Source organism: Aedes aegypti, chromosome 1 (assembly GCF_002204515.2).
Source record: "Aedes aegypti strain LVP_AGWG chromosome 1, AaegL5.0 Primary Assembly, whole genome shotgun sequence".
Taxonomy (NCBI): Eukaryota; Metazoa; Arthropoda; class Insecta; order Diptera; family Culicidae; genus Aedes; species Aedes aegypti.
Genome location: NC_035107.1, coordinates 127,617,718 through 127,639,821, shown reverse-complemented (window position 1 = coordinate 127,639,821; position 22,104 = coordinate 127,617,718). Strand labels below are relative to the sequence as shown.

The following is a 22,104-nucleotide window of genomic DNA, read 5'->3' as shown; positions in this document are numbered from 1 at the left end:
ATGAACCTCATATTATTCCATGGCATTAAAGCTATGATGTTCAAGATGAAACATCATGAATTTTTAGCCGTCGCATGATATGAGTGAGTAGGATTACAAAAGTGTCCGTCTGAGGCCCTATCGGAACCGATTCCGGGGTATCCGGATGTGACCAGAACGTCATATTGGTCATTGGCATTATAACTATGATGTTCAGGATAAAAATTCATGAACTTTGAACCGTCGTCGCACTATCCTTTAAGTTTCAGTAAATGTCCTCTTTGGGTAAATTCAGGAACCGGTGCCAAGTGACCGGGTATCCGAAATGGCCGGAATCAATGAGAACCAATGTCATTCGACCTTCTGGCACCTTTTTATTTATGGAAAGTACACAATACATAATTTTCTTAGGTACCGCTAATCATGAAAAAACTGCGTGAACCATCACTTCCGGAACGAATATACCCCATTTGAATCCGGAATAACTCCGGATCCAAGTGGCCAATCCCATTTCTTCCGGAACATAATAAAACTTGAAGAGTATGCGGTTCGTTTTTTATGAAAAGTCAGACGTTGGGGGTTTATTTCTAGCTCAATTCGAAACAAAACTTATAAACGTCATGGTGGTTTAAATTCTATTCAAGTAAGAGACATTCACTCCAAATATCATAAAAATTGATTGATATATCCAGGAAAAGTTATGGCTAATTGTTGTTTTTCGACGTGAATATTGTAATTTTCGGTCAAACTTTCGTTGCAATAAAATGAAGATAAAATCTTTGTCAATATTTTATGTAAAGGCGTTTCTGGGCCTATCATAAGGTTGCTTTGAGGTGTGTTAGTTGTTGCATAAATGCTTGGAAAAAATTTTTGAACCATAGTGGTGCAAAAGTTCGAATCAGTGGGGCAAAAGATCGACCCATGTATAAACTCACGGAAAAATTTGCAAATTGCCTAAAATCCACATATAATCTTCAAATTTAGCTTAATTTGTCTGATCGTGCGAAAAATGTCATCAAAATTTTACATTTCCACTTAGTTTTTGCGAAAAAAAGCTTTTTTTGAGTATATTACAATCAACCCTGATTTGGGAAATTTTTTGATTAAAATTTAGTGTGTATTTTTCGGCAAACTTAAGTTTATGGCTGGTATAAAGTATACATTTATAAGGTTTAATCACCGCATGACTTTATTATTATGAAAATTTATTGGCTTTTTTCATAATAATAGTATAAAGTATGCCTGTCATAAAAGTATCGATATTTTGTGTTTAAGCCAGCGAACTTTTGCCCCACACTAGATTCGAACTCTTGCCCACTGGTGGGGCAAAAGTTCGTTTAAGACAATCAATTTTGAAACTGTTATAACTAAATGGGTAAATATTTTGACAAGAGTTTGTTCAGCAAAATTACAGCTAAAATGTTTAAGGTTCATTGTATGGTATTTGTTTTGTTTTAGTCTAGTACTTTAAGAAGGCAATACTAAGCCAATTGTTCATTCGGCCAAATGACCATAAGCCAATAATCTTTACTCCAAAGATACCGCTTCCAATGAAACTGCGTATGCGTTTTTTATTTCATCAGGCTATCAATGCACGTGACACATTATTTTGAACATCTGTTACTTTAAACACATAAATTTTATAACAAATTAATCAATTTTTATCTACTCTTACATCAGCTAGCACGTTAAATATTTTTTGGTAGCAGGATCATAAATAGCTTTCAGTATGTCAACTACATTACGATTTTCTCGGGGATATGATATATTCGGCAAAATAGTTTCCGGGGAAATAGTTCATTCGGGAAAACTTCACACGAGGAAATTTCATTCGGGGAAATGATTTTCGGGGAAATATCGGACAATCTATCAGATGACCGATTCGTTCACCATCTTGAAATGCAAAAAGTTATGACAATTATTGATACTTAAAACTTGTCGGGGAACTGGCCTATTCGGGGATGTGGACTATTCGGGGAACTAGCATTCGGGAAACTGACGTTCAGGGAAACGACACTCGGGGAAAAGTAGCAGAACCCCAGAAGCAGCTGGCTAAAACATAAATAAACAATTCAATGTCCCCACACATCTTTGTGTTACTTTCAAACAATATAATTTGAGGTGATAATCTTGGAAAAACAAAATCCATACCTCTAATAGAACTATTTTTTGTTGGATTAAGTGTACTTGGTACATTCTGATTGAACACTGTTCAGTGATTTGGTTCACTCTGCTGAACAAATTCTTGGAAAATATCAATCATTGAATGTTTTCATGGTCAAACTGAGTTCATATCTCAAATACAAACAGATTACCAACATCCTTCGACATCAGTATGGGAAATTCTTCAAAAATCCATATCTTTAATTTCGAAATCAATGACATTACGGTAGCTTGAAAAATAATGGTTTGTTTGGTCAGGCCATTGAAGACCAAAACAAATTAAATCTTGAGTGTTGTCCAAAATAAACTGGTCCAAAAAGTGAGATCTCTGATATTACAGACACCGTATAACTACTTAAAGCTTTTAAAGGACTCTGGACTCGACTAAAAAAAATGCAATAATCAATAATTTCATTGCTTTTTGACACATAGTCCACTCTGTCTGCACAGAAATCGTTGCAATATCTGAACAACTATCCAAATGAATTTTGAACATTTTTTTCATTCATGAGAAGAAGAATCATTTCATATCGAAAAATCCGACAAATCACATGGAACGTTCTGCATTTTCTCGAATTCCTCACTGCACTGATCATTTTTGTTGTTATGGTAAAAAGCACTTTGGCTGTATACTTTTATCATTTTTTATTGATCATCCAAAGTAAATTTGTTACGTATCTCTCGCAGTTTACAACATTCAAGAAATCTAATCAAAGTGAAATGGTGATAAGACAATTTTGCATCAAACGACACAATAACTCACTTTTCTCAAATTTCGTACTTGGTCCACTCTGACTTAACGCCGATCATTTGATGACTTGTTTGAAACGTCTGCAGGATAACTAATAGCACTGTAGAACACATTTTGTCTTAGGCACCAAAATATCGCTATTTACTTAATTGAGGGTCACTGAATTCATCGTCGTTTCCAAAACTATCATAGCACGTCAAGATTTAAGATGACTAATTCAGCCAACTTGCATGCGAGTTATCCAGCTTGTGTGGCAATTAATTTTCCACAGAATTCATACTCCATATTTATAACAATACGCAATGGTCGGGCTCCATATAAAGGGGCGGCCAAAACTACCAAAAACTTTTTTGAGATTTTTATGTTTTTTATCATTTTAAAATAGCGCAGGAATCCATACAGTGCTAATGTAAGAATCATTATGCCAAATATCGTTTTCTCGGTGTCTTAACAGCTCAGCTGTGTGATAATGTTTTGCGACATTTGTTGTCCCTGTCCAGTTGCATCAGCTCCCAAATCGGCGTCACGTGGCAAACGATTCTACCAAATGTTCATAATCGAAGTAACATCCCATGCAAAGTATCCCTCGAAGGCAAGCAAATAATTGACAGCAATTTCTTAACTGTGTTATTATTTCATATCGAAAGTATTGTTTTTACTTGCAAAAGTCATCAATTCTCATTATATTTTTTTCACCCTCCCCCTAGCAGTTCCTATCGAACCAAGCATACCAAACATTGGCACGAGACCCAAATGCGGCGGCGGAAGGTGTCGGCTGTATACCAACCTGATAATAGTGATTGCGTGTCTGAGAAACATACTGTAGACGCCGAACCCGAACGTCGACAACCGGACAACAAACGGGAGTAAGGGAAGACGGGGTAATATGCGCCCTCTAAGGAAAAAATCGCTATGGATAGCGAAATTTATCGAAAACGTTATGTTGATTGTGTTTACAGCGAAGTCGCATAAATAAGCTCGTTACGGAAAAAACAGTCAGTGAATTACGGCAATCAGATCTAAAAAAAAATAAAAATAAATGAAACCATAGACAAACATTTTCAAAACAACAGGGTATAACGCATCACCCAAGTTCCAAACTAAGTTTTGTATCAATTTTGTTGAATTCTGATGTATGCAGTTCTATGTTTCGTTTGAGTTTGGGTTTTTACGGCATGATTTGAACTTTACCGATGGTTTCTGGGTAACCATTGAATATGGCATATTTAGGCCCACGTCATTTACACGCAGCAAATTGAATTATCGAAATTCATACATTTTGCCTTATGAAAGGTGGAACGATTATTGCAATGCGAGCACTTTATGTATCGTTCTAGCATCATCGCGTGGTATACGCACGGGCCTATCGATCGCAAGGTTCTTGGTTCGATTCCAGGTTGCCGCGTTAACATTTTTTGTTTTCAAATTTTGGTTTCATAAGGCAAATTTATGAATTTCAACCCGATTACTTGTGACGAATTTTCATAAGGGGTTTCTATGTATTCCGATAGTCCATTTGCTTGAGTGTACTCCCAAGGTTGCCAAAATCTTTGTTGATTTCTAATAATGAACTTGATGTGTAAATTGTGAAATCTTTTTCGTGAGACGCGTTTAAATTCATAGAGATATCATGTGGAATGATTGAATTTGACTTAAATATCTTGGAGATGGAAATAGTGCGGTGGAGCGATTTACCCGGACGACGCATATTATTCCATTTTCCCTTAATATACGGTGGCATGCTTTCAGCCACGGAAAGACCACAGAAGATACCGTCGCGTATGAGTTGTTCTTAAGGATGACTCGACTCGTGCGTCGCTGTCGTCGTAGTCGTCGTGTGGTTGGCGAATGCGGTCAATCAGAAGTTGGGTATAATTATGTCCTTCAAAGTGAACATATTCGGCTCCACCCCGGCTCGTGCCGGCAGTTATGTTTGAGCTACTGTTCCACAGTTTGACCGAGTTTTACATATGGTCATAGAAGAGCCAATGATCAACGGGCCGCAAAAAAATCATTGGTATTGGCATGGCACACAAAACACTCGTTTCATGGGTCATTTTCCCGAATTTCCAGGTAGAGAGCTCTCAGTTAATGAATGTGTGGAAGTGCTCATAAGATCACTTAGCTGAGAAGCAGGCTCTGTCCCACTGCAGTGAGGATGTAATGCCAAGAAGAAGTATATTCAAAAAAAGGTTTCGGCCATCCAAGAACATCTTTGAATTTAGGTCTTCTGGTCTTCATACGTGGTAAGTGATATATATTGAAAGGTTGTAGAGTACATGCTAATGAAGCAAATGAAAAGAAAAATCTAGATATAATTTGATGGGAAGAATTGTTCGTGGGCAATCAAGGTAATCCAAGAACTCCGGCGTCGTCCGATAGATTTAGCTCACGGTTTCGCGCGTGTTTTCGTCGCTGGACATTTTTTTTTTGTTTTGTTTTTTTTTCTGTTTTGGAGCGTCTTGCTGGGTAGTGCTTCATGAAGCCCAAGCAGGACAGTTCGGTTTTGCGTCGTCCGATAGATTTAGCTCACGGTTTCGCGCGTGTTTTCGTCGCTGGACATTTTTTTTTTGTTTTGTTTTTTTTCTGTTTTGGAGCGTCTTGCTGGGTAGTGCTTCGTAAAGCCCAAGCAGGACAGTTCGGTTTTGCGTCGTCCGATAGATTTAGCTCACGGTTTCGCGCGTGTTTTCGTCGCTGGACATTTTTTTGTTTTGTTTTTTTTTTTTCTGTTTTGGAGCGTCTTGCTGGGTAGTGCTTCGTGAAGCCCAAGCAGGACAGTTTTTACATTCAGAAATGGAATAGTGAAAAGTGAAAAATGAAAAAGTGATTTGTTTGATTTGTGTCCTCAGTACTGTTGGTTTTTGGCTGCCCTAAGTTCACCGAACCATCCGGAGGTGACAGGCAGCACATAAATTTAGAGAATCAATCCGGTGAGTTTGTTCCAGTATGATACTTTTTCTTTTGTGAGCCTTCCGGATCGTTTTTGTCCGCGTCGTGGAACTTCTGATCGTTTCTTGAAAGGAAAATGTTATTTTCGGAGTTTGATAATTATGTTCAGATTGCGCATTCTGTCCGGGCGGGTGTTACACAACTAACAATCGGTTGTGGATGCTTTTTAACCGTTCGATGACCCTGGAGGGATCGATTCTGCTTTTCGTATAATTTTGAGCAGAAAAACCGACTGTGGTATCCTAGGGTGTTTAGTTTGAACGCGTTTACTTTCGTTTTTCGATTATCTAAAAATACAGTACCACCCAGTACAGTTTTTCAATGGGCACAGTACAGTTTTTCAATAGGCGTGATTTTTTTTTTTTTTACGCGTATCGTTATTTTATACAATCCGATGACCCTGGAGGGATCGGTTTTGCTTTTTACTGGTTATTGAGCAAAAATATTACTGCACAATCGACAAGCATTTCGCGAAATACTATTTAAACTATAAATAAGCTATTGTTTTCTCTTTTGATTGCCGGCATTCAAAAGATTAATTTGAAAACGCTTAAACAACAAATGTTTATGGTCTATCGCCAGCTTTCTAGGCGAATCCTGACAATATACCTTCCCCAACCTCCAACTCCGTAGCACTTATGAGGGTGTCGCTGAGTCGGTGGCCTCTCATTAAGTAAGTGCTACATCAACATTTCCTTCCCCTATCCCAAGTTACGGTAAAGATGGGCGTGGCCGGGAATAGCGATATTCATGCTTTTAGTATTCTTGTTTATGATTTGAACAAGGTATACTCCCCTGCCTTGTTCTTGAAAGTAGTCAGGATGAGATTATTAAAAAGAAACATGAATGTTGCTAGTATCCAATCTACGAAATATACCGTAACTACGCTAACGCTAACGCTAACGCTAATCAAGGTAATCCAAGAACTCCCTAATATAGGCCATAGACTACTCACATAACATAACACATAAAACTTGTGCTTCTAATTCTCCGACGTTTTGACGAACTATCCACCGTGACTCCGAGAAGAAGGAGAAATTTACGCCGAAACGTCGGATAAGTAGTGACAAAAGTCGTTTTAGCAGCTTAAATTCTCATAAAGCTGAGAAAGTTTCTGATTTAGCTCAATAATAAAAAATATGCTAAGAATTCTTTTTCGTTCTAAAAGCGTAGTTTCTTGAATTGAAGATGTATTTCTTATAAACAGCCTCTAAAAGATAAAACCTGGTTTTAAGAACATAACTCCCTCATTATACGAACAGATTCAATTGACGAAGTATGTGAATAAAGGTTTTACTTTGATAGCAAACTTACCTCGCCCGCTGCGGCCCACGAATCTGAGATCGTTGAATTTCGCCACTTGGTTCCTCATCACAGCTGTGCAATTCCGCAGTTCACCGCAGAAGTTTTCGTCATTGCCGGCACGGATGGTTACCATCGTCCCGTCGCAGACATCGCCCAGGGAGACCACCTTAAAGGCGCTCGGTAGCGTCTTGTTGGATCGCCAGTGGTTGGGCAGGGCGGAGCAGAGAAAATACGGACTACCGGTTCGCACTGAAATCATACAAGAGAGCAAACATCAGTTCAGCAGATGACATACATTATTGGAGATTGGAATGGAGTGATCCCGTCGACAGCTAACTGCCATGTAATGCGATATCGACGTAGAGTGTAATTAGTTTCATCTCATTACATTTCCCGCTATTGAATCCATAGATTCGCTTTGGTTTGTGCCAGCAAAATGGAACGATTTGCTAGCGTCTATGTTTCATTCAAGTTTGCGCCAAGCCAGCAGTCAGCAGCCGGCAAGCAGCTTATTCATGCAAGAAAACGAGTACGCATGGCACAGGGAACAAGAGTGGGGAAAATGAACACTACCTGCTGAGGGGCTTAGTATCGCAAGAAACGATAAATTGTGTAAGGTTTCCCGCTTGCTGCCGCCAAGCATCTTGCGATTACCCAGCGTAGAGATATTCCCGTGCAGTTGGATTTTTCCATTTTCATTGAAACGAGTAATTCAGAAAGAATAAATAATAAACTTCTTATAAAGTGGCTCGGTATAAATTCGCCGAAGCTCTCTTCTCTTCAAAATCAATAAAGTAGCTGCACCAATTATGGATGCAATAAGTCAACAGTATGGGCTAACAGTGGCGCGGGAAGTGGGTAGGACATGTAATACGCACAATAATATGTGGGTAGGACAGTCAAAGGTTTGTCCTACCCATGATTCAAAAAAAATAAATAAAGATCAGCAGAAAACTCGATAAATGTATTAAACTACTGTATCCCTTGATGCTACAACAAGATAACTCAAAAATCAAAATTTTGAGATGTGCAACGTTGCAAATATGACCGTTTTACAATGTGATGGCTAATTGCAGAGAATATAATTGGAAAATAAACTTCAACTTATGTATTTTGAATCACACGCTTATGAGCTGTGCATATTTGGCAGATCTGTTTGAGAATAATGTTTTGACATAATGAAGTCAAAAATTGCAAATTTCAAGTTATCTAGTTGTAGCATCAAGGGGACGATATACGAATTGGATCAAGAAACTATAAGGTTTAACATGGTTGTTTCATGCCTAGTGAATTGGGAAACTAACTGTAAGAATTATTACAAAAATTCGTTAGAAAAACTAATAGAGCAATTCTCTATGACATATCTGAATGAGTCAATGAATGAGTTTTAAAAAAAATCAACGGCCGACCCTCTGTATATTCTGGGAAAAATCCCCGTGAGCTTTCCTGCCACATTTTTTACAACTCCCATCTGTGTTTTCGGCTGAAAAAATCTTGTTTATCTTAAGTCAACCTCAAAAAATCTTAGTAAAAATCTGTGTTGCAGAAATTTCTATTTTGTTATGTTTTTACATCAAAATGACCTTTTGCAAATGTATTTGGGTTGATCTTGGCATGTCAACAATTTTTAATTTGAACTTATTCTTCAAGATATAAATAAAAGATGAATAATTGTTAAAAAAAATAAAATATGTACTTGAACTTTTGAGAAAAACTAAACAGAATAATAGCATTTCTGATATAAAACCATGTCCTTAACTCTTGTACTTTTGACCACACTGTGTTGTAAGGTAAGTGTCACGGATTGAAATACAATGCTATGTAGTCGAGACTACTATGGACATGGTCACTTTTACTGCACTGGTCAGTGATTTTTACCAGATTATAGTAAACTTAACAGATTTTTGTAGTCGGTTGAAAATCGTTGGTGCAGTTCTTAATTCTACCATGGATTCAGTAGATTATACTACAAAATTTGTTTGCGTGTAGAACTAATTCTTGAGAAGTTTCTGGAACATTTCATTCCATTTTTTGTCGCGAAACAGTATAGTGAATTTGGAGTTTTACCATTTCAAGTGGCCACATTGTTGTATGTTTTATTATTTTTTGGAAAAATTGGTGAAAATAAATGCTGAAATTCAGTGGCAGCAATTCATCTGAAAGTGTTGGTCGTCGCGTGTGTTGCAGTACGAAATATCTTTCCAGTTTAGTGTAACGACCAATTGAAAGAAATTAAAGTGAAACTATGGTTTCATAGTCTTAAGATTGAAGAAACATTGAGTTACAATCAGTAATGTTTTGTCTAAATGAACTGCTAGAAAATGCCTTAGCAATCGAGAAGGTAAATCCAAAGCCGGAAGGTGAAAATATTGATGCAGATGATTGGTACACCGCGTGTTACCAAGGTGATGGTTTGTTGGTTGACATAAAGAGGGTTGCACCAACAGTAAAAAGAAGCAAGGTATTATACTCCGAAAAATGACATTTGGCAGTGACGTCATTCCTATAGCAAACTCGAACGAGTGCAAAAGAAAGCAAGGCCTGCTATCCTTTACTATCCGCAAATCCTCATGCTTGACGATAGGAATGACGACACATGTTTTGATGGAAAATCTTTGTTTACACGTGGGAATAGCCTACCTTGTTGTGTCTACCGTGGATTGCACCTATATTTAAATGCGATTGGCTGCTATGATAAGCTTACGGGTTTGAGTAAATTATGAGTATATGATATTTTGCATTATGTGTGACAAGAAGTGTATGAATAGAAGAGGTTTTGCTAAACAATTTGCAGTTAAAAATTGTAGAATGAAAATAAGTTTTAAGTGATTAAGATTATTATGTGAAAAATTAAATGCGTGTTCGCCAAAAGCCCCATTCAAGCATGAATTTGTCAACATTTTGGTGTTAATTTGCTGATGAATTACGCTACTTCTGTGGCATACGGATTGAAGATGAGCTGCAACTTTGGTGAGAGATTTCCAATTTATCCTTATCTTTTCAACATTGTACTAAATTTGGGGATTTTACTAATATTTATCTTAAATGGTTGAATAATGGAAGAGGGATCAGATTAAGTTTTCTTTTCGTTTCAGAGAGCGAGTAATGGCGCTTAAGCCAAGGCTTTCAGGCCAGGCCATACGAAAAAAATATCTTTGTCCCATCCCAAGAAACAGAACAAACAGCAATGAAGTGTGTATTAATTATCTTAGCTACGTCACTTTCAACGATTACCTATTCCCACTCAATGAAACTGTTGGTACGATTGTCTCCGTTTCTTCTCTTGTAAAATTAAAAAGTTTTCGCTCATCATGTTATTCATTCGTGATTAACCTGAAGGGCATGAATTTTTTAATTATCTTCAAACCCAAGTCTCCACAGTAGGCTTGGTCATCCTAATATTTGTATCATATCATCGATATGCTGCAAATATTAGGATGAAGATGTATAGAAGCCAAACCTCTAATTTTCAAGAGCACAAATTTGGAGAAGCGAACACCCGTTTGAGCTGGAAACTTAAACGATCACCACCACCAGTGACTAATCGATTAATTTTTAATCTCGAACGGATGTTTGGCCCTATCGAGCTCGCCCTCATCCGGCAACGCTGCCTCAAGATGCTGCGCGTACGCGTTGGTGACATCCAGTTGCTTCAGTCGTGCTAGACTATACCGAGGCGGGCGTCGGTACCGTACATCGTTGATGGGCAGTTTCACCATCACCAGGTAATGATCGGAGTCGATGTTAGCGCCACGATAGGTTCTGACGTCGGTTATATTGGAGAAGTGCCATCCATCGATTAAAACGTGGTTGATTTGTGATTCTGTCTGCTGAGAAGATCTCCAGACTGTGCTGGAAATAGGTGCTACGAATGGCCATATTCTTGGGACGGCAAAATCTATCAGTCGTAGGCCGTTCTCGTTCGTCAGCCGGTGGGCGCTGAACTTTCCAATCGTCGGTCTGAACTCCTCCTCCTGGCCAACCTGAGCGTTCAAATCTCCTATGGTGATCTTGACGTCGTGGCTTAGGCAGCGGTCGTACTCGCGTTCGAACTGCGCGTAAAAAGCGTCCTTGTCATCATCAGTGCTTCCGGAGTGTGGGCTATGCACGTTGATTATGCTGAAATTAAAGAATCGGCCTTTGATTCTTAACTTACACAGTCGTTCATTGATCGGCCACCATCCGATCACGCGCCTTTGCATATCACCCATCACTATGAAAGCTCGCATGTGTTGCCGCATCTCTGGTACATGGTATGATTTCCTCTAAACGTTCGCACCAATGCTCCTGTCCAGCACTCCTCCTGCAGCGCTACGATGCCGAAACCGCGGATCTTTAGTACAGTAGAGACCTTCTCTGGCACTCGGACGATGATCAGCCGCCCCTGACATGGGGAACAGACGCTGTAATGAGCCGCTCCAAACATGGAGTACAGACGCTTCAGGTTTGCAGAAGCAAAAGCAAACCCCCCCTTCCCTGTCAGCATACGACCAAAGCTCACTCGGGATCAGTAGCATCCTCAATGTACAAGTAAACACTGGGAGTTTGGATATGGGGGAGGGATTCGTTTTGGTAAACGATAAATAGGGTAAACAGGTATAATACGCCCCCCCCCCCCCTAAGGCAAAACTGCTTTATCGCAGTAGCAAATGCATTACTTCTATGGATTTTTGTGTCAAGGCGTTATTTGATTAGTTCGTCATGCTCTGTATGAAGCTTCCTCTTGCCAGATAGATTCTTAAAAGAGCTCAAGACTTTTTTGTAAACGGTCCAAATATTGACGTTTCAAAACAAACCGGGCAAAATGCCCTCCCATAGAAAAAAGTTCCGCAGCGTTGTAGAAATGTTTCCAAGGAGAATTCCACCACTTACTAAGCTTAAAGGGGTCCATTAGCAGTCGTCTTCCGGTAAAAGTTTTTGTAATAAGTACAATAGTAAAGGATGGGCTTCATTTACAACGAGGCTTGCCTATCGGACCCAAAATTTTACGCCAAAAACTTGATTTTCGATATTATTGGTATTTCTATTGGTTGTTTATACTTCTCAAAGATCTAATATGCGCAACATAAGTTTTTCACGGATAGGTAAGAAATGTAATCATATTTACGTGTTGTAGAAGCCTCAATCCCTTGAAAATGAAGTGGGCGTATTTCCCGGTTGGGACGCATTATACCGTTTTACCCTATATAATTTGAAATGAATGCGCCTAACCGGATTTGCGATATTAGGGTAAATTGGTATAATGCGCCCCAACCGGGCAATACGCCCCAATTCATTTTCAAGGGATTGAGGCTTCTTTAACACGTAAAATGATTACATATCTTAAATATCCGCGATAAAATGATATTGCGCATATAAAATCTTTGGGAAGTATAAACAACCAATAGGAAAACCAAAAATATCCAAAATCAGCATTTTGGCGTAAAATTTTGGGTCTGATAGGCAAGCCTCGTTGTAAATGAAGCCCATCCTTTACTATTGTACTTATTACAAAAACTTTTACCGGAAGACGACTGCTAATGGACCCCTTTAAGCTTAGTAAGTGGTGGAATTCTCCTTGGAAACATTTCTACAACGCTGCGGAACTTTTTTCTATGGGAGGGCATTTTGCCCGGTTTGTTTTGAAACGTCAATATTTGGACCGTTTACAAAAAAGTCTTGAGCTCTTTTAAGAATCTATCTGGCAAGAGGAAGCTTCATACAGAGCATGACGAACTAATCAAATAACGCTTTGACACTAAAAACTATAGGAGTAATGAATTTGCCACTGCGATAGGGGGCGTATTATACCTGTTTACCCTACTAGATAAACGCATTGAACGCCGAACAAGTGTTCGTCATTCGCCAACATAGGAGCAAGCGATAAGATCAAAGGATCAAACACTACTAACGGACCGTTCACTTTTCACTTATATGCTACCGACGCGCGACATGTTTGATCCCGCTCTTATCGCCCGCCCACGCAGAAGCAAGCGTCAAGGTCGAAGGATCGAACACTACTCATTTATTTTGTTTCTATAATAAGGTGTTTTTACTCAAATATGCCCATTTGACTTCTATAATATTTTTTCTCTATTAAATATATGTTATCGCATTATTTTATTTACAGGTTAACAGGTTATCCTGTATAGGCCTAAATTAAAACATTAAAGCTTTCTCAACGCTATACCTAATAGATTAAAATAAATTTTTGTCAGTATACTCCTGTATACTTGTATGTATGTCTCACTACAACCGAATGAATGAATTGCTTGCTTTTCCCATAGTAATTCCCATATAAACTTCAAAGGGCTTGTGCAGTCTCAGTTTTCATCCGAATGAGCTCAAATTTTGGAAGAACACTAGAATCGAACCACCCTAATGCTACAATGTTGTTGAAAATATCGTTACTTGCTAAAATAATGGACCCTGATGTCGAATATGAAGGTCAAACTCTTACAAGTCAATTATTTTTTTAGTTATTTAAAGATTGAAAACACCTTGAATCGCGGAATATGCCTTAAGATAGGCAATTTTTGAAGAAAATTCATAATTCTCCACGAATTACGTTAACTTTGCTGAATTGAACATAATTATGAAAATTTTGACGACGGATTCTAATTCAGCGTTGCCATTTTAAAGACAAAACGGCATTTTCCTTGCTTATGTCATTTGCAGAATTCATGTGTGACATGAATCTTCGACAATTTCGCTCATAATTAATTATTATAATAAAGAGAATCATTAGAAAAAAAAATAAAAATTAAAAAAAATAATAAATTATAAAATAAAAATAAAATTGAAAATTGAAAAATTAGCGGAAGAATAAAACTAAATATTCATCAAAACATCATTTTTCATAAGCTCACGAATGTAAGAAATAGAAGCACCATTGAAATATTTGAAATGTTTCAACAAAATACACCGCGATAAACCAAAAGCCGAACGGTACCAATATCCGGTCACTATGCTAACTTGTACTGAACAATATGTGAATTTAAATATGTATGGGGCTTTAATGATTCACATCTGAGCTTTATAACATTGCTCATGATTTTACAACAATTTTCAATCTAGTTGCAATTGTCAGATAATTAATAAAAAATAAACGTATTCCAATAAATAACTCAAATATTTTTTATCAATAAGATAAAAGTTTAATACTATTAGCGCTGAAATTTGTAAAAAAAATTGCAAATCCATTTGAAACATATCTGATGGTTACAATATCCGAATGTAAGGTGTTTTGCTCTGCAAATCGTGGGCCTCGTGGCCGTGCGGTTAGTGTCGTCAGGCAATTAGGCGCATCGTGGCATGGGGTGTGGGTTCGATTCCCGCTTCAGCCATTGAAACTTTTCGTCAGGAATATTTCTCAGCTGTGCCACTGGAGCATGCTTGTCCGTTGTCTATTGTTAAGTTACAGTCTGCGCAGCTAAATGGCTGAAGACGGTGTCCGTGTCCTTTTAAAAATCAGTGGAACGCTGGTAAACGAAAAGGTAACAAAAAATCAAATTGGGTCCTAAAATTTTAAATGAAATCTCATTTTTATTTAATAACACGAAAGAACATGTTACTGCAACTTTTTTAGCAATTTTTCCCGCTTTAATAACGGCCATATCATGTTTAAACTTTTATTTAAAAATTTGGTCCAAAAATGAACCTTGACACTTTTGACCATGTTTGACGTTCGCTCAATCGACAAAAACACCACAGGAGTTTTAGTTTTAACACTGGGGTTTTTCCTATCTGACATTTCGGAAGGGACACGGAGAACAAAATACACTCAAAATTTGAGTTTAAGCCAAGGAGTGTGACAAAATCTAAAAAAAACATAAAAAAAAGTTTTTTGGTCTTAAACCAACGGAAAACATTAGAAAATTAAGTAAACATGTGTTTTGATCCAAACTTAAGCGTTTGGTACTAAAATTGGGACAGGGCTTTAGGACCCTATTCGACTCATTTAACACAATATTGTTTGTTAGTCCACTCTCACTTCTACTTGTAGACTCTGGCATTCAGAGATAAATTTCTTATAGATGAATCATATTGGTACCAAACTCTTATATTTTAACAAACGAAATATTTATTTTAACAAACGAAATTATTCTAAATAAATAATATATAATAATCAATGACACAAATCTCACAAAACATGCTACATGCACCTGGACAAATTTGATTTATGTTTTGTCCATAAGCAATAAATGGAGCCCAGATAGCCGTATCGGTAATTGCGTATGGCTAAACTGAGGGTTGTTGGAAATATTGGAATATTGGAAAACGAATCGCCCATTATAACGGTCATCTTTGGATTCCGAGATGTTTCACCTTAATAACTTGATATAAAAAATTAGTGCATTCTCCATCGTTTCCTGGCCTTGTCAAGCATATATCATATTTGTTTATTTTTTTGTAGAACATACTGTACATGCAAGAACTGAAATTAAAACTCAAAAAATCTTAAGCAGGACGCAGGAAAAAATGCATCACGCTTGACGCATTCCATTACCCGACGGATGACGGAAGCCCTACGAAAGGTTATCAACTTTCTTTCAATCACAGCTCCCATAGCAGATATCGATGCGCTCCCGAAAAGTCCCCTCCTCCGCAGTACACAACACTTCATATTATGAATGAATGGGTTGCTTGCATAAAAACTATCCCAGCAGACTATCTTTAGCTGCTTCGATTTTTTTTAACAGCGTTATGTTTTTTTTTTTCTTTTGTTTCAATGCGGATATCACGTTTCATGTTCTTGGCCTGCATAACTTCAACGGCTCGTTCCTTGTCTCATGTCCAAGCGAGTGATATGCAAACCGGTCACCAGGAAAATGAACTACCTTTTCCAAATTATCTTTCTGATCAACTTCACGACACACCGTCTCGGATGGTTCTTGAGTTTCGGCTTTGTCGCTTTTTTCGCTGTAGATACCTCGACAGTTGACTTCAAACGGCGAAATCTAACAACTACCAAGTCAAACGTTGTTGAGCGTTTAATAAGTGGCTTTGGTGAGTAAGTTTCTCTAGCACCCACATGAGAACCATTGACTACCAAGTGCTTCGAGTCGAATGGAAAGTTTTGCTATTTGAACATTTACATAGGGGATATTTGTGATTAGAAGAGCTGGTTCAGTGCGAAAATTTGAAAGCTTACCCCAGTGTGAATTGAAACCTTGTGCTATGCGTACACAAATTATTTCTGCTGATGAAAGTTTTGCAAGTAAAATACTACATATCTGTGCTACAAATACAGTACTTTTCAGTGCTACTTGTTTCTACTTATTGATCCCATTTTGATCCTTGTTTGGGCATATGCCTTTGAAAGTGTAATACTTCTTTGATACCGCCTTGGAAAAAAACCTCTAAGAAAGTCACGTCTCCTTTCGTTTATTACACTAAACATGGTTGCAGAAAAGGTGCATCTTAATTCACAACTTCCTTCCAAAAAACTAGATCTAAAAACTGTCACGTGACAAAAGTGGAATTAAGGACGTTTCTCAGGAATGCGCGCTTTCTTCCAATGGTGAAATGGGATAATTGCATCGGAATGATCAATCAGTTCGATGCCTTAGACAAATTTTACGAACATCGAATCGAAGCAGCTTTAAGACCAGGCTCTTTGATTGAAGTGAGGAAACAAAGGGTGTCGTCTATCGTGGACAATTTTTCCGAGTTTGGAGGATTTAGGCAGGAAATCTTGAACTTTATTCGGGGAATCAGTTGGAAGTTTAAAAAAGTCAGAATTGCTTGGGTAAATAATATGTAATATATTGTTAACAAAATGCCAATTGAGTATAGCTCAATTCAGTTTAACCAAAATAATGATGAAATTGTTGCCTAACAAGAACACCTAGATATAAGAAATGAATGTTATGTTAGCAAACTTACCCAATTCCCCCGGGTACTCTTGTTGCGCTTCCATGACCATCCGTTCGATCCACCAAAGGTCACCGGATCCCCCGGGACTTGGTGAACTATTCTCAGCATTGTTGTTGGCCCCAGCCGGCGGTTCCAGCATTTCTTCGTCCTTGTAGATGTCCCACTCGGTGGAAGCCGTCGGCGTCACGTTGGCTTCGTTGTTACTGATCGGTGGAATAATTGCCGTGGGTCCACCGCTGGGCAAATGCATTCGGAACGATGTTTTCGGGGCAATTTTGAAGGCTTTTTGATTCACACTTGCTGAGAAGCACACAAATCACAAATCAACGATTTCAATCGGCTATTACTCACTCACTCGGGTTAATAGTACGACAAACCGCCGCGGAATAATAACTAGGTATTCACTCGTTTTCTTTTCTTCAACTTTCGGAACACTTCTCCGTGAGATATTTGCACATTCGATTGGAAGATATTAGTCACCGTTGGGTCTGTTTCAATCAATGCTTCGCAGAGCAGCTCATCACCATCATCATACCCTATCAACTGCCAGACAAATTTCAGCCGGGACCTGAAACCAGAAAAAGGGTTATAACTTATTAATTACTACCGGTTTAGAATATGTTAACCATACACATAGAAACTGTCGTCTGTTTTACTACCCCTCTAATCGATAATATTTGTCTAGAGTTTATGTTTTTATTTATGTGGATTCAGACGAGACCGCAACGGTCACAGGAGGATGGTGTGAAACCGGGAAGAACTACGAGTATGAGTCGTTTCCGGAATGTTTGCCAACTAGTCAACAACGGAAGCCAATAGGGGAGCAAGTATGAGGGAGAGCTAAACCCACAGAATACACACCAAAACCAATATTGCTCACTGGTCAACCAGATGACAAGTTTGTGGGTAAATAGATTTAGGTCGTAGGATAAGCTGCTGTTGAACCCCTCTACCGTCAAGTTTATTTATTTAAAACCAAAAATTTATTTTTATTGTTTTAGTTTTTTATTAGTTTTATTCCAAACATTATATTCATTTCTTCTATCTATGTGTTCTGTGTTGAAAGCACTATCATCTTAAATTATTGAATTCAGCATTTTCTAACATTTTTTAACATCATATTACATTTTGTTTGCCCTAAAATATCTGAACTGTTTTTGACAGTTCAGATACAGATCTCTAATATATACATAAATCTTATTTTTTCGGAAATTTTGTACTATTTTTTCTCTATTTGAATCGGTATCGATTTTGATCACAGTCACCTGGTTTTGAAGATATTCCGATGTTCCTTGAGGACCGATGCTTCCCACGTCAAATTTCTTTGAAATTCTTTAATAAAAATACATAAAGTATGAGGTACACAATTATCTGACAAAAGATCTTCTTTACAAAAATCATACAAATCAAGGAAGTTAAAGAAGAAGAAATCTGAAAATTACAAAATTATTTTTATAAAGTTTTTTAGTCTTTAAGGCTAGAGTTGTGCCAAAGACATAAATGCACATCAATCAGAAACGGTTGCATCAGTTTGCTTAACTGTTTCCATAACACATTCCACGAAAATGATTTCTGTCAAATGTAACAGGTATTGTGGTGGGATGTACTACAAACATAAAAATTTGTTCTAAAATTATTTATTCAACTAAAATAGTAATTTTTACCACCGAATGTTTTCCCGTTTATCATCAAAGTACCGTTCAATACAAATTCCGGACAGCTTAAAATTCCGGACACTCTACTTTGTATGGGATAGTTTACAATTGAATGTTTCAAAATTTCCCGTACGAAAGTTCCCAACTTTCAGACGCATTTTAATAATAATTTTAAATAGCAATCCATGAAAATTTATAATGCGCTAATAGTTTTGATGTTTATCTTACGAATGCGGGAGTTTAATTTATAATTCAACTATTTAGGTATTGCTCTTCGTGAGCTGTCCGGAATTCAAAACAAGGTGTCCGTGAAATGAAGCAAAAGTGAGGTTGCGTCCGGAATAAGAATCATGGAAAAATCATTGACTTCTTTTTATTCTAGGTAATTCAAGCTGTGGAACCTGAATCCTCACCCACCGTTTGGAAGTTAAGTGCTTTAAAAGCCTGATAACGCACAGGTATCATACATTATGTTTCATTTTATTTGCCTTTCAATCGGTTATACTTTGCTGAGGCCTTATGTGTCCGTCATATGATTCAAAACGGTATGGTTTCGAAAAGCGGACAACCAAACATGAGAAACAATCTTACGTGTCGATCCCCAAGGAATTTTCGAATAAAGTACCCCGGGGCAAGTGAGAATCCGGGGTAAGTGGGGCGTTTCGTCATAGCTCAACTAGGAAAAGTTTTTCATGGGGGTATTCTTCTAGAAAGTTGAAGATACAATGACAAGGAATGTATTTAGTACCCAAGTAACATTTTTAGTTTTTTCATTTACTACAAGCTGTTGTTACCACCATATCGTTAAAACTCATTTTAGAACTTATTAGTCTTAATAACCTTAATAAACCTTTGAAAAAACTCCGTTAAGCCCGAAAAGGCCCACACTACAGGAGGTTGTTAAGGCTATACCTTAAAACCGTTTCTAAACTTCTTAGTTTTATATCGTATGAATACATCTACCCTTGTAGTATGCTATAAAACATTCATAAGAGCTATTGTATAGCCTTTTTGAGTTCAACTAGCGGTATTAAATCTTTTACGATATCCTAATACACGGAATAAAACCAATGTTAAGAGCTTATGATTGAACAAACATCAACCAATAATTTGTTTATAAACCATAAATTTTTTTTTGATATTGAAACCATCATGATGTCTGCCGACTCATAATAATCAATTAAAATAATCATTTTTTGCGTGGCAGAAAATTTCCTTACGATCGCGTGAAATTCCTGCCAATAAAAATTTACTGGTGGAATGACATAAAATTTTTCGATTTACAGCAACGCGCCACAATTACGACATCATTATTGGCTATCCAATATTTTACTCCATTCCATTTTCAGAATGATTTCATGCTCATCTCAATCATAAATTTAAATTTCCCACGCATATTGTAATTATCAATCCAAAACGGCTACAATAAAAATGGATTCCATCCAGTTAAATCTTGCTGGTCTTGTGTGGGATGGTTTAAGATCAATTGGTTATTATTCCGAACAATATAATCATTCATAAACGCTTTTGACCTTAAGAACCCGTGCGCAAAACCCTCACTGGCTAAAATATTCCTAAATCAGAATATTTGTTCTGCACTAAGACGAATTGGTTTTTTGGGAGCCTTGACATAAACTTAATGCACTCAGGAAAGCTGATGCTGTCAAAAAGGTAAACAAATCGGAAGATTCAATTTTGTAATGCGATTCATTTTATTAAATTTGTGTCGTTATGTGTCTAACTGTGTAATTGGAATGAATTGTTATAATAAAGCCCGTCGTGCTTGATCGGTTGTATTGATGCAGAAAACGGTAAATGATAAGTGCCTGAAAAATGAAACCTTTTTTCGTGTAGGTCAGCTGTTGTGTCCAGCATAGTTGTCCCACTAGAACGGGAAGTTCAGGCAAGTATGGGAAAAATATGCGGTAGTCTGTTAATTCTTTGAGAGGAATATTTGTCATTTCTATGTTTGCGTTCTGATAAATCCATAATTCACTACGTGATTATCATTATCAACATAATGATATTGATAACCACACGCAGACTGCATTCCAATAACATGCATCAGATAGTTGAGATTTAAGAAGGCTTTAACATGACTTAGCGTAGTCTTAGAAGTTTTACTTATGCCTTGACAAGACAAGCAAGATGAGGTTTTAAGTATAGGTTTTAATAGACACTACACAGCTCCTTCGAAATACAATTTATTATCAAAAAATGTGACCAGCAAATAAGTTTTAACGGGAGCTCTTGTAGATATCTACAAAGCATTTTAAAGTGGGTTTTACCGAAAAGAACGTTTGGCACTTTGCAATGCTTTATTAAAACTGTTAGGAATTAATACATCTCTAATAAAACCTCCATAAATAACATCTAAGATCAAAAAGCACTGAAATTGTTACTTGGGTACTAAACATATTGTTATTTTTATTACCATGTGGTTCATGTTACAGTTGTCAATTCAGCGCCATTTTCAACTTGCATGACAAATTGTGACACGTTTCACGTCTTGCATTGACTCGCAAAAAATAAATGTGTTTTAAATCGAATTTCCATCAGTAAGCTATAATTTTTAGTATTATTACAAGCTGCTAACGATGAACCAGCATTTTGTTTTCATTTCATATGAAATTTTCGATGGTCTATCTTACCCCAAAATATATTTGTACCTGGGGTAAGTGGGACCTATCAAAACAAAAACCAGAATCAAAACTTTTCATACACGTTTCAAACATTTTGCTAGAGAGTAGCACTAAAACATTCAAACAAATGATTTTTATCAAAAAAAATCAACCTCAAATTACGTAATTGCATAAGAGGGAGAAGAAAAGTGATGTTATTCTTTATTTTTATTTTTTTTTTTTTATTTTTGAAATACGACTTCAAAATTGAACAAACACACAGCTGAAATTTGAAATGCATCATGAGAACAATTACTTTTCTATGTTATTTGAACTTTATTTGTTATTTCTACCAAATTAAGTAGTGATGGAAAACAATTCCATCCCATAAGGTGGTTTTCTGCAATGCATATAAATAATAACGAAACATATTTGAAATTTCGTCAATTATTGATTGTTTATGTGCTACATTTTAATTAACAACTTATTAAAGATATATTTTGAACATGTTTTATTCCTCTTTACGCTTTTATTGAAGAATTTTCAGTTAATATTAAATGTGAGGTGACATACTATTAAATAAAGTGTTTCTTCCTAAAACGTAACGTATTTTATGGTTGATCCCTTATGTACATCGAATATGTACTTAAAATTTAAAATCTATGACTTATCAATGTAATGGTTGACTTACTGATGTGGATTGACGCATGAAACTGGATGTGTCCCACTTGCCCCGCTTAGCGAGGTAACTGCGTCCATTGGCTTATTCTAAAACTTTCTTCCAAGGTTTTCACAATTTCGAAATTATTCGATTAGTTTCATG

At 37.1% G+C, this 22,104-nt stretch overlaps 1 protein-coding gene across 3 annotated transcripts in view; it reads right to left on the bottom strand.

Moving 5' to 3' along the window:
• Positions 1–22,104, bottom strand: part of LOC5568687 (protein lozenge) — a 135,097-nt gene that overhangs the window by 98,951 nt on the left and 14,042 nt on the right. For 2 of the 3 annotated variants that reach the window (XM_021847344.1, XM_021847331.1), the window contains exons 2-3: positions 17,015–17,573; positions 7,157–7,396 (exon numbers count right to left, since the gene is read on the bottom strand). In XM_021847344.1, the coding sequence (XP_021703036.1) occupies positions 7,157–7,396; positions 17,015–17,255 (481 nt within the window). In that variant the 5' untranslated portion in view covers positions 17,256–17,573. The remainder of the gene's footprint in view (positions 1–7,156; positions 7,397–17,014; positions 17,574–22,104) is intronic. The other variant, XM_001658044.2, reaches the window with a different exon arrangement.